This window comes from Xenopus laevis, chromosome 6L, assembly GCF_017654675.1.
Source record: "Xenopus laevis strain J_2021 chromosome 6L, Xenopus_laevis_v10.1, whole genome shotgun sequence".
Lineage (NCBI taxonomy): Eukaryota > Metazoa > Chordata > Amphibia > Anura > Pipidae > Xenopus > Xenopus laevis.
In genome coordinates, this window is record NC_054381.1 from 32,873,680 (window position 1) to 32,888,612 (window position 14,933).

At 40.7% G+C, this 14,933-nt stretch overlaps 1 protein-coding gene across 4 annotated transcripts in view; it reads right to left on the reverse strand.

Moving 5' to 3' along the window:
* sgce.L (sarcoglycan epsilon L homeolog) overlaps window positions 1–14,933 on the reverse strand; it is a 43,748-nt gene that overhangs the window by 2,566 nt on the left and 26,249 nt on the right. For 3 of the 4 annotated variants that reach the window (XM_041565898.1, XM_041565901.1, XM_041565899.1), the window contains 4 exons: window positions 14,266–14,477; window positions 7,719–7,745; window positions 4,890–5,078; window positions 2,980–3,023 (listed from right to left, as the gene is read on the reverse strand). In XM_041565898.1, the coding sequence (XP_041421832.1) occupies window positions 2,980–3,023; window positions 4,890–5,078; window positions 7,719–7,745; window positions 14,266–14,477 (472 nt within the window). The remainder of the gene's footprint in view (window positions 1–2,979; window positions 3,024–4,889; window positions 5,079–7,718; window positions 7,746–14,265; window positions 14,478–14,933) is intronic. The other variant, XM_041565900.1, reaches the window with a different exon arrangement.

Below are 14,933 nucleotides of genomic sequence, written 5' to 3' on the forward strand. Positions count from 1 at the left end.
AATACAGGCGGTCAAATCGGGGACCAAATCAACCAACCAATGCAGTCCTCAATCCGATGGGATTTTTAAACCTTTCCGCCGGATTTAATCAGGGAAATCCAATCGGAAGGCCCCATACACTGCCCAATAAGATGGCAACTTAATCTGTCGGCATCTTATATGGGTTTGTGTAAAGGGAGCTTCAGATTTCTGGAACAGAATGCAGAATAAACAGTATAAACGCGGAAAGGAGGAGGAACCGGACTGACAGCAAATTTACAGAAAGAGATAAGAAATGGGCTTTGCCGTACCTCCCAACATTTTGGAAATAAAAAGAGGGACAAAAAAGTTATTGCGCGTAGTGTGGCAAAAATATTTGTGCCCATGCCCATTTTTGTGGCCATACCCCCTAATTACCATGTTCATTTTACAAAATTTGGCAGATTTTTTTCCAGTTATTACAGTTTTGCTAATGAAGGTGAATTGGCCTTAATTAACTTGTGTGTCTAACTTTTCCCAAGGGTCCTGTTATCTTACATTGTTACAATTACTTATTTGCTTATCTAGAAATTGTTACAAACGTATCTTATAAGCAGCTGTGCCAAAAGCAAATTAAGTTAGAAACTTTGTTTCTTTTTCTGGCTGTTTAGTGCACAGAAAAACAGGACTTTCCAGTACAAATGAGGGACTGCGGGTTGAGCTGTCAAAAGAGGGACTGTCCCTCTAAAAACGGGACAGTTGGGAGGTACTCTTTGCTATTATGTGGGGTAGAGTCCTGCATGGGTCCATTTTTTGTAACCCGTACACGCAACCTGCAATCCGCAGGTTACCCGCTTGGACCCGCTACCCGACCTGTAAGTACCTTATCCGCAACCCAGACCCGCTGACCATCAAGAATCAGGAAGTGCTGTCATTGTAAACTGGAAGTGACATCATCGGAAGTAGACGTTATCATAAAAAAGGAGTAAAAATCACAATTAAAAAGACCCCGGACCCCTCCCGCAGAACGTACCTGACCCGCTGCAGGACTTTAATGTGTCTAGCTGCAGGAATTGTGTTTTACAGTGATATGCACCTGTCATTAGAGGGGACTTGGGGTGATATACAGGAATAAAGATTAGTGTGCCATTACCTTATTACTGATTATACAGCTGTGGGTAAGTAGGGCATGTGCTAGCCTAGCCAATAGCCCATATGGCTGTAAACCCAATAGCTAAATCACTCCTAATTTCACTAGTTACGGACTCCCTCACATCACTCCATGACCTACAGAAATCGATGAACTTAATCTGGGAGTGCTGCTCAGTGGAGCCTTTGCACAATGCTGTTATCAGTGTTCTCTCCATTCTCCACCTAATGATTTATTACAGAGTCTTAAATAATCAGATGTACACGTTGCGGGCTGCATTATGAACAATAGTAACAAACAAAAAGGAAAGATTTTCATTTCATGTGAGCCCATTAGTAAGTGTTTATTGTAACTCAGCTGTCATTGTTCCCTAGGGAAGGAATAGAGGCAACTACAAAACCAAGTTCTAGCTGTACAGGAGCAGTGAGTTTTACTCTTTATGTTGAGCAGCAGGAAAAAAGCAAATCTAAAGTGTTCTACCTGTTAATGGAAGTCCTCGTCTGTTCATCTTATGCAAAGTGAGTGGCAATGTCCAATGTATAATGTTATACAGCACAGGTATGGGACCTGTTATCCAGAATGCTTGGGACCTGGGGTTTTCTGGATAACGGATATTTCCGTAATTTGGATCTTCATACCTTGTGTTCTAGAAAATCATGTAAATATTAAATAAACCCAACAGGCTGGTTTTGCCTCCAATAAGGATTAATTTTATCTTAGTTTGGAGGATCAAGTACAATATACTGTTTTATTACTGCAGAGAAAAAGGAAATCGTTTTTAATTTGGATTATTTGACTAAAAAGCAGTTTATGGGAGAAGGCCTATCTATAATTCGGAACTTTCTGGATAACGGGTTTCCAGATAACAGATCCCATACCTGTATAACCCCAATAGCAGTGTTTTGCCACCAATATGGATTCATGGAGCTTAGTAACCATCACGTATAAGCTACTCTGGTATTATTACAGTGAAAAATAAAAATAAATAATGTATGCAAATTAGAATCAATTGCTATAAATGGCCTTTGCGTAATCCAGAGCATTATGGATAATGGGTTTCTGGATATCCTGGGATCCAATACCTATAATATGGGCATATAAACACTTCCCTGACCTCTTTCGCTATCAATTTTTTTTGTCCACACCTTGTTTTTGGGGATGAAAAAAAACAAAACAACAATTTTAACCCTTTAACTGCCAGCAATGAAGAATCTATAAGGGCAGCACATTGCATATCATTTCTTCCTTGCAGCACTGGGGTCATGAGTTCCCAGCTAGGGGATGTGTGCCTGGTCTCCCCCTGTCTCTGAGAGTTTCCTCCCAGTTTTCCAAATACTTACAGGCAGGATAACTGGCTTCTGACTAAACTGACCATAGTGTATAAAGGAGCATAGATTGTCAGCTCTTGTGGGGCAGGGACTGATGTGCATAATATGTCATCTCTATAAAGCACTGCAGAAATGTGTTGGCAAAACAAAAGTTGCTGAGCAGCAATTTAGGTTCTGTGTTTCTGTTCCCATTGATTTAATTCGGAAAACGCTTCAATGGGATTTCAGTGGGAAAGCAACACAGCAGTTAAAGGGTTAAATCCTCTTTTCTCTGACTGGTTGAGCAACATTACTGCCCAGGGCTTCATTCTCTATTAATTAGGCTCAAAAATCTTCCCTGCACCTGCCGCTCCCCATACCGACTGATTGTTGCAGCAGCTTCCTGACAAATATATATATATATGTTATTTATGTATATATGGGTTTTTTTCAGAATACCCCAATTTCCTGTATTCAGTGGAACTGGGTTATATTTAATCTGTTGTTCTTTTATGCATGCGGTGTGTCAGTTATCTGAGCCATCAATCCTTTCTCCATACTGACCTGCATTTTGCTGCTGTGGTGTCTGTGTCTGATGTGCCAATGACCTGGACATGAGAAAGTACATTTAAAATTTTAAAATTTGGAAAATCTGAATAACATTTGATTTCTCACCAATTAAATAAGACATCGAACATACAAAAGTTTTGCTTCTTCTTTAACAAATTCATGGGAAAATCCATCACAGAACCCCTCTCAGTCTGCATAATAATTTACTCCACAAAAAGATAACAGTGGTATGTCTTTCATTTCCCAGGAACATCTGTACTGGGGTGTTTTCTGAACAAAGATTTTTAGTGAAGCAGTATTCAGTTGTATGGAATTAAATCAAATGTGAAAAACTGGCTGTGCAGAAATTTGGGTACCCTTGTAATTTTGCTAATTTGAATACATGTAACTGCTCAATACTGATTACTGGCAACACCAAATTGGTTGGATTAGCTCATTAAGCCTTGAACTTCATAGGCAGGTGTGTCCAATTAAGAGAAAAAGGTATTTAAGGTGGCCAATTGCAAGTTGTGCTTCTGTTTGATTCTCCTCTGAAGAGCATGGGACCCGCAAAGCAACTCTCAAAAGATCTGAAAACAAAGATTGTTCAGTATCATGGTTTAGGGGAAGGCTATAAAAAGCTATCTCAGAGGTTTAAACTGTCAGTTTTCACTGTAAGGAATGTAATCAGGAAATGGAAGGCCACAGGCACAGTTGCTGTAAAACCCAGGTCTGGCAGGTCAAGAAAAATACAGGAGCGGCATATGCGGAGGATTTAGCAGACAACCCAAAGATCACCCCCAAAGACCTGCAAGAACATCTTGCTGCAGATGGTGTATCTGTACATCGTTCTACAACTCAGCACAATTTGCACAAAGAACATCTGTATGGCAGGGTGATGAGAAAGAAGCCCTTTCTGCACTCACGCCACAAACAGAGTCGCTTGTTGTATGCAAAAGCTCATTTAGACAAGCCTCAGTCATTTTAGAACAAAGTGCTTTGGACTGATGAGACAAAAATTGAGTTATTTGGTCATAACAAAAAGTGTTTTGCATGGCGGAAGAACACGGCATTCCAAGAAATCACCTGCTACCTACTGTCAAATTTGGTGGAGGTTCCATCATGCTGTGGGGCTGTGTGGCTAGTTCCGGGACTGGGGCCCTTGTTAAAGTCTAGGGTCGGATGAATTTAACCCAATATCAACAAATTCTTCAGGATAATGTTCAAGCATCAGTCACTAAGTTAAAGTTACGCAGGGGTTGGATATTCCAACAAGACAATGACCCTAAACACACTTCAAAATCTACAAAGGCATTTATGCAGAGGGAGAAGTACAATATTTTTGAATTGAATGGCTGTCACAGTCCCCCGAAATCTATTGGATGATTTGAAGCAGACTGTCCATGCTCAGCAGCCATCAATTTTAACTGGAGAGATTTTGTATGGACTTATGGTCAAAAATACCGCCATCCAGAATCCAGACACTCATCAAAGGCTATAGGAGGCGTCTAGATTGTGGGACAGTGCCACCTTCTGTAATAGGCAACATGTTTCCCATCCAGTGACTTAAAATCAGCTACAGGAGGGCAAAGGTGTGGCATGAGCCTGTGACACTCAGTCGGGGGTTACAAGTTAGACATTTGGTGCAAAGCTCACACTGCTGACACTGCTTGGTGAGTGGGGTGCCGCTCGAAACGTTGCATCTGTGCTGCTGTCCTACAAATAAAGACGGTTTTAATACTACTGGAGTGCTGTCTATTGGAAGAAAATATCTGTATGGTGGAGAACCTTTGTGAACAGGTCTCTGGCCGTGCACCCAAGAACCAATTGCCCCGAAGTAACAGGTGCGGTTTAATTGTATTCACTGCTTGGTGCCCGGACATGAGGCCTGTTATTAGACTGTTGGTAGTTAATAGGCTACTTACTGTTGGGTTTGCATGAGAGGCATGTTGGTGTTATCATATGTGTCTGTTTGCATGGTTGGCACCATCTCTCCAGTTACAGGGTGGAACACTGGCAGGGTAGACAGAGGCCAAGCAATTTCCCTATTCTTGGACATGTCCCGCAGCTCCTTGGTAGATTTCTGAATGGCACTGTGATGCACTAGCTGGATGCTGTGTTAGAAAGAGAAGGAAACACAGATCTGCTTTTAAAATCTTTTACACACTGACCTAAAAAACAGTTATACATATTCATATCCACAAGATTCATCCAAGGCAGTGGTCTTCCTTGCAAGAACCAAACATGGAGCAGCTTAAAGTTTCCTGTTTGCCCACTTTAGCTCAAGAACAGCAATAGGCAAAATGTTGTTTATTGCAATCATGTTGAACAAGGGGATATAAGGTGAGATTTATGGAGAATGTCTATTTTGGAAGCCAAACTTGGGCTACATTTATGGTCTGATTTGTTGAATACTCTCGGAATTATGACTAAATGGCTGATACATTTGATCAGAGGGGCCTGTTGTCCATAACGTCTAAAGTTCAAAAATGACTGCTATAGGGTCAACGGTTATGGCATGAGAACACGTGGGACTTTTGGGGGCTTACCTAGGGCACTTATAAACTTACTGATAAAGGGGAGGATGGGAGGAGGCACATTGGTGAAGCCATTTCTTACCCATCCCCTAACTTGGGTTTCATTTAGATGCATAAATTAGGGAGTGCTAGTGGCTGCTCTTACACAATTTGTTTAAAAGAACCAGTAGCTTTTCTCTTTACTGTTGTTATTTATGAGCAAGCTTTTCAATTCTACTATTATTATTATTATTATTAACATGTATTTATATAAGTCTGTGTGGAGCCGGCACAACTCGTAATGTAGATGTACTGTGCCTGGGTGCTATAAGCATGAAAAGTCAATAGATATCCGCAAAAGGAGGCGAGCACTCGCAGGTCTTATGTAGAATAAAGGTATATTTATTTAGCAAAAAAGTTGCTGACGTTTCGGCTAGCACTCTAACTAACTTTGAGAAAGGCTAGAGTGCTAGCCGAAATGTCAGCAACTTTTTTGCTAAATAAATATACCTTTATTCTTCATAATACCTGTGAGTGCTTGCCTCCTTTTGCGGATATATATATATCAGAATAGGTGGGTGCACACCTTTATCAAGACATATAGATATATATATATATATATGGTGTTGGACACATCAGACAGACGTACGCCTTGGGTACAGCCTGTTTACTTATAACCGTGGGACAGTAAGACAGAATGGGTGACTGCACAGTTCACGCCTAAATGCAGAAAATAGTGAAGGTATTTATCTTACAGAATAGCTCCACACCTTTTCACAGGTAAATGTGACACACCTTTTTCAAACAAAAAAAGGAAAAGTAACTATTTTTATAACAATCAGAGGGAATTAGAAGGGCTGGTTGTTGCCTGTTTAAAAGGAATCAGTTTGTACATATCCGCACTGTCTGCAGAAAACTGAATGGATCATTAACTTTGACCCGGACACAACTGCAAGAGTGTAAAGAGGCAAATACACTCCCCTTAGTGCTCATTTAAACAACAATGAACTCCATGGTCTGGATTCCCTCTGCATTAGTTACTATCAACCGGCAGCTGACCCTAACCCGCTGCTCCAAACCTGTGCCTGAGCTGGCCCTTGGGTCTGATTCTATTTATATATAATGATGGGAGAATTTATTCTGCAGGCATGGATTTGCGGCAAATTTCAGCATTTCGCCACCCGCAAATGTTTTCACAAAACTATGCCGAAAATCTGCAGGCTAAAAATACGCCGCAACAAAAAAAAATTCTCACGTCAAAATTGGCACGTGCATAAAAATTGTCGCGTGTAAAAATTATTCGGCCGCCCATTGACTTTAAAGCATTTGGACAAAATAGTCGTGCGTATAAAAATTGTCGTTCGCATCAAAATTATTTTGATGCCCACTGACTTCAATGCGTTTCACAAATATTTCACAGCTTTGTGAATATTTTTGCTGTTTCACGAATTTTGCTGCGAATTTAAATGGGGCAGATTCGACCATCACTATTTATATATTTATATACCCACAACCGACCCACTACCATCTATCACATCATGGAGGAGGCGGGATGGGGCAGGCGTACATCCATAAATAGACACCGATGGATGAGTTTGCAGTTTGCACTGAGACAACTTTGGGCGACTATTGAAAACGCATCGCCGCGTGTGCATTAGCGCAGGCGACTTTTCATTGTAACCTATGGGGAAAAACGCTGAGGCAGTTTGGGGAGATAGTCGCTCAATAGACGAGGCGATTAGTCGCCAGGCGATAAAAATCTCCCTGAATCTCCTCGTGTGGCCATACCCTTAAGGTTTACTTATCCTTTTTAATGGCTGAGCCCATTTCCCTAATACGTCAGTCTTACAGACACATGTACAGAAATGTTTAATTCCAGGGAGACGGGTGGAAAGAAAATGAAAAAAAGGAAAACTTCATAGGCATTGTTTGTTTTTATTTTGCATGTGGCTTGTGTCCATCCATAGGAGCATTATGAAACACAAAGGAGAATCCAAATCCAAAGGAGAACCATCAGCGAGCGCACAAATCTTCTACAAACACCATACCCTTGTGCTATCCTCTGGCCTGACTGTTCCTTTTAGACCTCTCTGTTGAACCTATATACACTAAAAGCAGCTTTCACCAAAATAACGGATGAGACATGAAACATGGGAACACATGAATGAATCTATGAATCTATAGTGAGGTGGGGGGGGGGTTACATGGAAATGGGAAGAACAAAAAGAAGACACTTACTCTGGTGTTTGCATGTTTCTCTTTTCCCTAGAAACAAAACAAAATGTATGAATTAAATAATAACATTGAAATCTGAGGCACTTCTTAAAAAATATGGGGATGATGGAGCTAAATGGGTCATAAATGCTGTTGCAGGTTCAAGGGTAACTGATCAGTACCAGCATTTACCATCATGGCAAGGACCTGTCATTTGCTCACAGCTGAGTCTCAATGGGACAAATTCACTAAGCCCCGCAGCACTGAACGCTAGCGTTACTTCGCTAGCATTTGGCATTTTCGTTACTGCGCAAATTCACTAACGAACGCTGGAGTAGTTTCGCTAGTGTTACTTCGCACCCTTACACCTGGCGAATTTTCGCTAGCGACATAACTACGCAAATTCACTAACGCGCGCAGTGTACTCAACGCTACCTTTTACGCTAGACTTCCTTCGCCACCTCAGACCAGGCGAAGCGCAATAGAGTAGATAGGGATTGCTTCAAAAAAAAGTCAAAATTTTTTCTAAGTCCCAAAAAACGCTGGCGTGTTTTCTACATTATGGGTGATAGGCTGAAAAAGATCGAAATTTTTTTTGGGGCTCCCCTCCTTCCCCCCTACATTTCCTGACTCATGGCAACTTACCTAGACAGTGGGCACATGTGTAGGGCAAAATACAATTTTTATTTGATGTTTTGAAGGTTTTCTAGCCATTTGTAGTGCTGATACATATTCCTCCATTGAAATATGAATTTGGCGCCGTATGCAAATTAGCCTTCGCTAGCGTAACTTCGCTTTACTTAGCGAATCAACGCTAGCGCAACTTCGCAACCTTACGCTACCCCTGAGCGCAACTTCGGATTTTAGTGAATTTGCGAAGTGCTGGCAAAACTACGCCTGGCGAAGTGTGGCGAAGTGCGGCGAAGTTACGCCTGGCGCAACTACGAATCTTAGTGAATTTGCCCCAATGTGCCATTGTTAGGCTGGCCATACATGTATAAATGGATCCAATCTTTTGGCAAGGTCAACAACATGGCCAAATCACTGGATCAGGATAGGGATCTATGCAGGTACATTGGGAGAGGACTGCAACAAAACCTCAATGTACTACTTGCTTGAATGGATTTTTAAACCTGTCTGATAGCTATCTTGCTAATCTTTGAGCTTCCTTTGGAGCAGGCCATCACTTTGCCCCCATACAAAAGCCAGTAAGCTACTAACTAAAGCAGAGCTGGAGAATGAAGGTGACCATAGATGTACTCATATTAGCAGCCAACTTAGTCCCTCCTTAAGGTAGGGGCATACTGGGCGATTAGGGGAGATTTAGTCCCCTGGCAACTTATCTCCTCTTCTTTTATTCCGAAGTCGCCCGAAGTTTCCTCGTGAGGCAAGTTCCAGGCTAGGCGACTAAATCTCCCCAAATCGCCCAGTGTGTCCCTACCCTAGGGAGGGACTAAGTTGGCTGCTAATATGAGTACATCTATGGTCACCTTCATTCTCCAGCTCTGCTTTACTTGTCCTGCACTTGGGGATGAACTAAAATAATCAAATAATTATTTTAGTAATTCAATTAAAATAATTTAAAATAATTAAAGAAACTGAAGTAATCACAAAAATGAACATTTTATATTAACTTCAGCATTCTGAACTAATTTCTAAATAATCAATTTTATCTTCACTATTCCTCTCTCAGCATCTCATTCTGTCTTCATTCAGGAGTTGGGTGTCAGATGAATGATCCAATATATCTTATAGGGGGCCTCCTTTTGTCTAGAAGATGTATTAGAGCTCACTCTATTAAAATCACCAGACATCATGTCTCTCTACATGCAGAATTTGTGCAAAATGCAGTTATTTTGTTAGATTTTGTTTGTACTGGAATCAGTTATTTGAGTGAGCTTTAATAAATCTGCTAGGAAAGGGAGCCACCACCTGTAAAATATATTGGATTATTCATCTGACACCCAACTGCTGCATGAAGACAGAATGAAGAGAAACAGATGCTGAGAGAGGAATAGTGAAGATAAACTTGATTATTTCAGAAAAAGTGCAGAATTTTTAATTTAGTGTATTTAGAAAGTGTCTTACTTCAGTATGAGGAAGCTTAGATTAAATGTTCATTTTCCAATAGTTCCCCTTTACTTCAAGTCTCTATATTCATGCATATGTTTAGGTTTATTAATCAGTCATGAGATATCTTGATGGGCACCTAAGAGTTTCAGTAGACAAGTCTTGCACTTTCTAGTGGACACACAAGTTACTCCAATTCCTCTTCAGTCTGCTACAATACTAACAAACCCATGATTACATGACTACTAGTAAAAATGTCTATAGTTAGCAATTGTTTAACCGTAACTAATAATCTTTGCAACTAGAAATTCTCATTCCATGGATTTTCATTCCCATAGATCTAATCCAATGAATTACATCTTGAGGTGGGCTCCCTCACTTAGTCCTCACAGCAGAAACAGGTTGTGTCAATCTGATTAATTAATGGATGGTCCTTACATGTTTTCATTTAGTAAACTGCAACTTTTTGGGTCAGTTTTTTTGACATCAAAAATCCAAAAAAGTTGCGGGGGGGGGGGGAAGGTCAACTTTTCCTATATTTATTATGCGACAAAACTGTGACAACTCCAAAAATACTCCGGCTAAAATCTGTCGATATCATGTAGAAGTCAATGCCAGACGTCCCTTTTTCAACCGGAAGATCTTTCTTGTGGTTTAAGAGGTTTTTGGGGATTTTTGATGCTGGCTTTCATGCGTCAAGTCAAGTTTTTTGCAACTTTTTCTGTTCTTGCTTTTTTCAGTTTGGATCTTTTAATAAATCTCATGACATTTGAGGTTTTAGAGAAAGTGAATTTAGTCGTATTTTCAGAAATCTCTAAAAGCACTAAAATGAGACTGTTGGTAAATAGGCCTCCACTTGTTAGGGCAGGGGCACACGGGCAGATTCGGGAGATTTAGTCGACTGGCGACTAATCTCCTCTTCTTCGGGACAACAATCTCCCCGAACTGCTAAATGAAAAATCGCCTGCGGCAATGCACTTGCGGCGCTTTGATTTCCAAAGTCTCCCGAAGTTTCCTCGTGAGGCAGCTTCAGGCGTCTTCGGAAATCGAAGCGCCGTGAGTGCCATTGCGCTGGCGTTTTCTCATTATAGCAGGCGGAAGGCAGTTTGGGGATATTGTTGCCTGAAGAAGAGGCGATTAGTCACCAGGCGCATAAATCTCACCGAATGTGCCCCTGTGCCCCTGCCCTTAGATGTTTTAAAGCTGTCGGAGCAGCAGATAAACCTTAGGAACCAAATCAAAGGGAGACAGATGTTTTATATAGCAACGGATACTTGATTGTTTATGCTTGGTGGCAGCCTAATTGGTCTTGATATGACTGGGAGCAAATGTCTAAAGATCCCATTGCATGCACACGGAGAGAAGGGAGAATGAACAGACATGATACAAATGCTTTACACAAATAAACAGATAAATGCAGACAATAACATGTTTGATGAACTGTGCAAGGTATGGAAAAACCTGATTACAAAATAATAAAAATAATTATGATTTTCTGTTACTTGCTGCTTTGTAACACCTTGACGCCTGGTGCCCTGTTGATGATATTTACTCATATTAATCAAATATGTATTCCAAGGAGGCAATAGTAAGCCCTTTGCGATTGTCTGCTGAGCTATGTTAGAGGAGATTTTTCAGGGAGAAACATAAACTGTAACTAAGCATGAATAATAATAATATACAGTGGCGTAACTAAATGTTACTGGACCCCACAGCAAATTAATTTCAGAGCCCCCTCAATACATCCAGAGGTTGTCCTTTTTTTTTGCTCATTAATTAGGGCCTTATAGCAGCCCTGATAATAGAATAAAAACAAGAAAAAGTAAGCAAGTAAAAGATATTGGTAAGGGTTATTCTGTACATGGAACCAGATGTTATTGTATATTTATGTTGGACTGGGAGCAGCCATGATTGCTCTCACAAGGTCACCTCACTCTCATTCAGAGTGTCAGTACCGCCGCCGGGAACGCACAGTGGCGCATCTTCTCCCGGCGGCGATGCAGGATCCAAGATGGCTGCGCCCATGTGGTCCACGTGGGTGTGGCGCGATGACGCAGGCGTGATGACGTCACTGCCGGTGCCGAAGTTTGTAATAAAAGGGTGCCTGGGACGCTGAAACGCTGCCCTATTATAGGTATCATTTACTGTGAGTACCTGGGTGTTATATATTTCCTGATTCCTTGAACTTGACCTTGCCTGAACTTGGACCCTGTTTTGTATGCTGCCTGCCTTTTGATATCTGCCTCGACTTTGGTTTACGCTTTATTCTTTAACCCTTGCCTGTACTGTGTATTTGGACCTTGACCCCAAAAGCTTCCTCCTTGGTTCGGACTACTCCCGCTGCAAGCCGCTCGGCCCCCTGACACAGATACTCTACTAAAACTGTGTCTCGGTTTGCCAGATTTCCATATAAAACTGTGGAATTCATGCTTGGCATTATAGGGAAATGACATGTATAGCGAAACATGTATAGCAAAACATGTATAATTTTGTAAATGCTTATATGGTCTGTATCGTGTGTCTTTAATGGGGCTTTATAGCTCCCGACAGTTGCAAACATCAAATGATCCAACAAAACACATAGATAGACCCTGGAACATAAAAGGAGCACTGTTTGTTTGTAAACACACATCAAAATTTAAACAGTAGACTTATTCTTAATTCAAAATGCATTGAAACAACACAACCTAGATCAGATCTATTCAACTGGTGCCCCAAGGGCCATAATTTCCTATTCAATACATTTTTATGGGTCTGGTCTGCCCACATGGTTCCTAGACCATTGTTTCACCAACATTTTATTATATAATAATTACTCCAGCAGCACTCCGAAAGGTGCATTAAACTTTTATTTGTGCCACCAGCAAAGCGACATTTTGGGCTATTCCAGACCTTTATCAAGCTTAGTGCGCTGTGTAACAATCACTCTTAAATGTGTAGTTTAAGGAGAGGGGTTACAAATTGACTCAGTGTAGGACTGGGATGCCAGGGGCCCACTAGAAAACCTTAGACCATGGGCCCACTTTCCAAACTATTATTCCTCCTCTACTCACTTAACCTCTTTATTCTACAAGTCTTTTATATCTACTTACTATACTCTATTGTTATTAAGCCTCTTTTAAGCCTCTTTTTTCCTAAGAAGAAATAGAGAATGGCCATGAAATAGGCCAAATGGTTAGAAGCAAGAGGGCCCACCGGGAGTTTTTCCTGGTATCCCGGTGGGCCAGTCCGACACTGAATTGACTCCCACCTCCCCATCATAAGATACAATTCCCAGCAATCTCAGTGAAGTGTAATATTCAAATATATCAGTTCATCAGCAAATCTCCCAAATCACCAAACATATTTTTTGTAATTAGTCAGTTTGGGAGATTTGCTATAATGGACTAATATTTTTGAATATTACACTTCACTGAGATCACTGGGAATTGTGTCTCATGATTGGGAGGCGGGATTCAATTTAAAGGACAAGGAAAGGCTTCCACTACATTTAGCCTGGTATTATAGTCCCCCCTTGCCTCTACCTGATTTTTCCAAACTTTGTTTGAGCCGATTTCCCTCCTGGCTCCTGCAGTTCGCATTCAAAGTTAGCATCATTCCCCCTCCGTTATGGTGCCACGATACTAAATGCGCATGAGCCAATCGAACCTGCTCACATAAGAGAGAGTGCGGTCACTAGATGGATATTTTGCGCATGCGTCTACTACGAATACCATTAACTGCGCATTCCTGTGGTCTTGGTCTTAGACACAGAGCAATGCATTAGGGGTATTTGTTTTCCTCTACCCAGCATTTTTCCGGAAAGCGAAGATTTACATCTGCTAAATGGCTGTAGCGCTAAGTGAATTAGACGGACTATCAGAGAGGATTGAGGCATGTCCTTCCATAGACATGGTATTTTATTTGGACTGTTCTTATCCTTTAAACTGCACATTTAAAAGTGATTGTTACACAGTGCACTAAGGTTGATATAGGGCTGGAAAAGCCCAAAACAATGCTTTGCTATTGGCAGAAATAAAAGTTTAATTCACCTTTCAGAGTGTTGCTGGAGTAATTATTATATAATACATTCTACCTATGCAGAGAGTATCACAGCTGTGCACCAGACCCTTCAGAATGTGGAACCAGTTTAAGTGTAGCACTGTTATCTACTCTATATCATCGTTTTATTATAATCTGTCCAACAAACACAAATTGGTAGATAATTCATCCTCTACATCAAAAACTTTGAGTTCGGAATCTAGATGCATACAAAATTCCAGATTCGAAAGTAGTGCAACATTTCCATATTTCATCAGCATGGCATTAGTATGAAAATGACATAAATCATGTGCAGCATACGCTGTTTGAAGCAATTCTGCAAGGAAGTTGGTCTTGCCTGAAATTTTCCCTTACATGGACACCATTGACTGCAATAACCATGATACTGAAGAAAAGCCAAATATTTTGGTTGGTTAAAGTTTGTGTGTGTAATCAAGAGAAAAAGAATGTAGGTACTCACATTCCTTCTCTCCGACAGCACATAATATAGAACAAAATAGCAAAGAGCACCACAGCTACAGCCGAGGGCACCGCCAATGTAATAAGGAAGTCCGAGTAATAATCTCTGATTTTCAGGGTGTCAGAGGGAGGACTGTACTCTCCCACATCGGGCAATATTCCATCCCCGAGTACCATTTCTTGTGTTATGTACACCACCTTTGTTTTATCCACCTGCAACAGAAACGGAGCATTTTAGTTTGTTAAACTGTGGAATTTGTCTGAAATTCACATTGTTTTTCTTGGCTGCTGAATAGAATGAGAAGAACATTTCTGTCTGGGGAACTTTTCACTAAGGGGTCAATTAACTAACATTCAGGTTTCTATTTTTCTCTCAATTTTTTTAAATTACTCTACGACTTTGAAATTTGAAAATTATTAATTGTAAAAACCACGAAAAGCTCTATTCAATAAATTTGCCAAGTAAAAGTAGTCGAGGCCCTATACAAGTCAATGGGAATTGATCTTATTGGAACTTTTTTTAGTTATTTAGCTAGTAATTGTCCCAAAAAAACCTCAGATTATTAGAGGTTTTCAAGGGATGCACCGAATCCACTATCTTTGTGAACGATACGGCTGAATACTGAACCGAATCCGAACCATAATTTACATTATGGAGGTAATCATGTG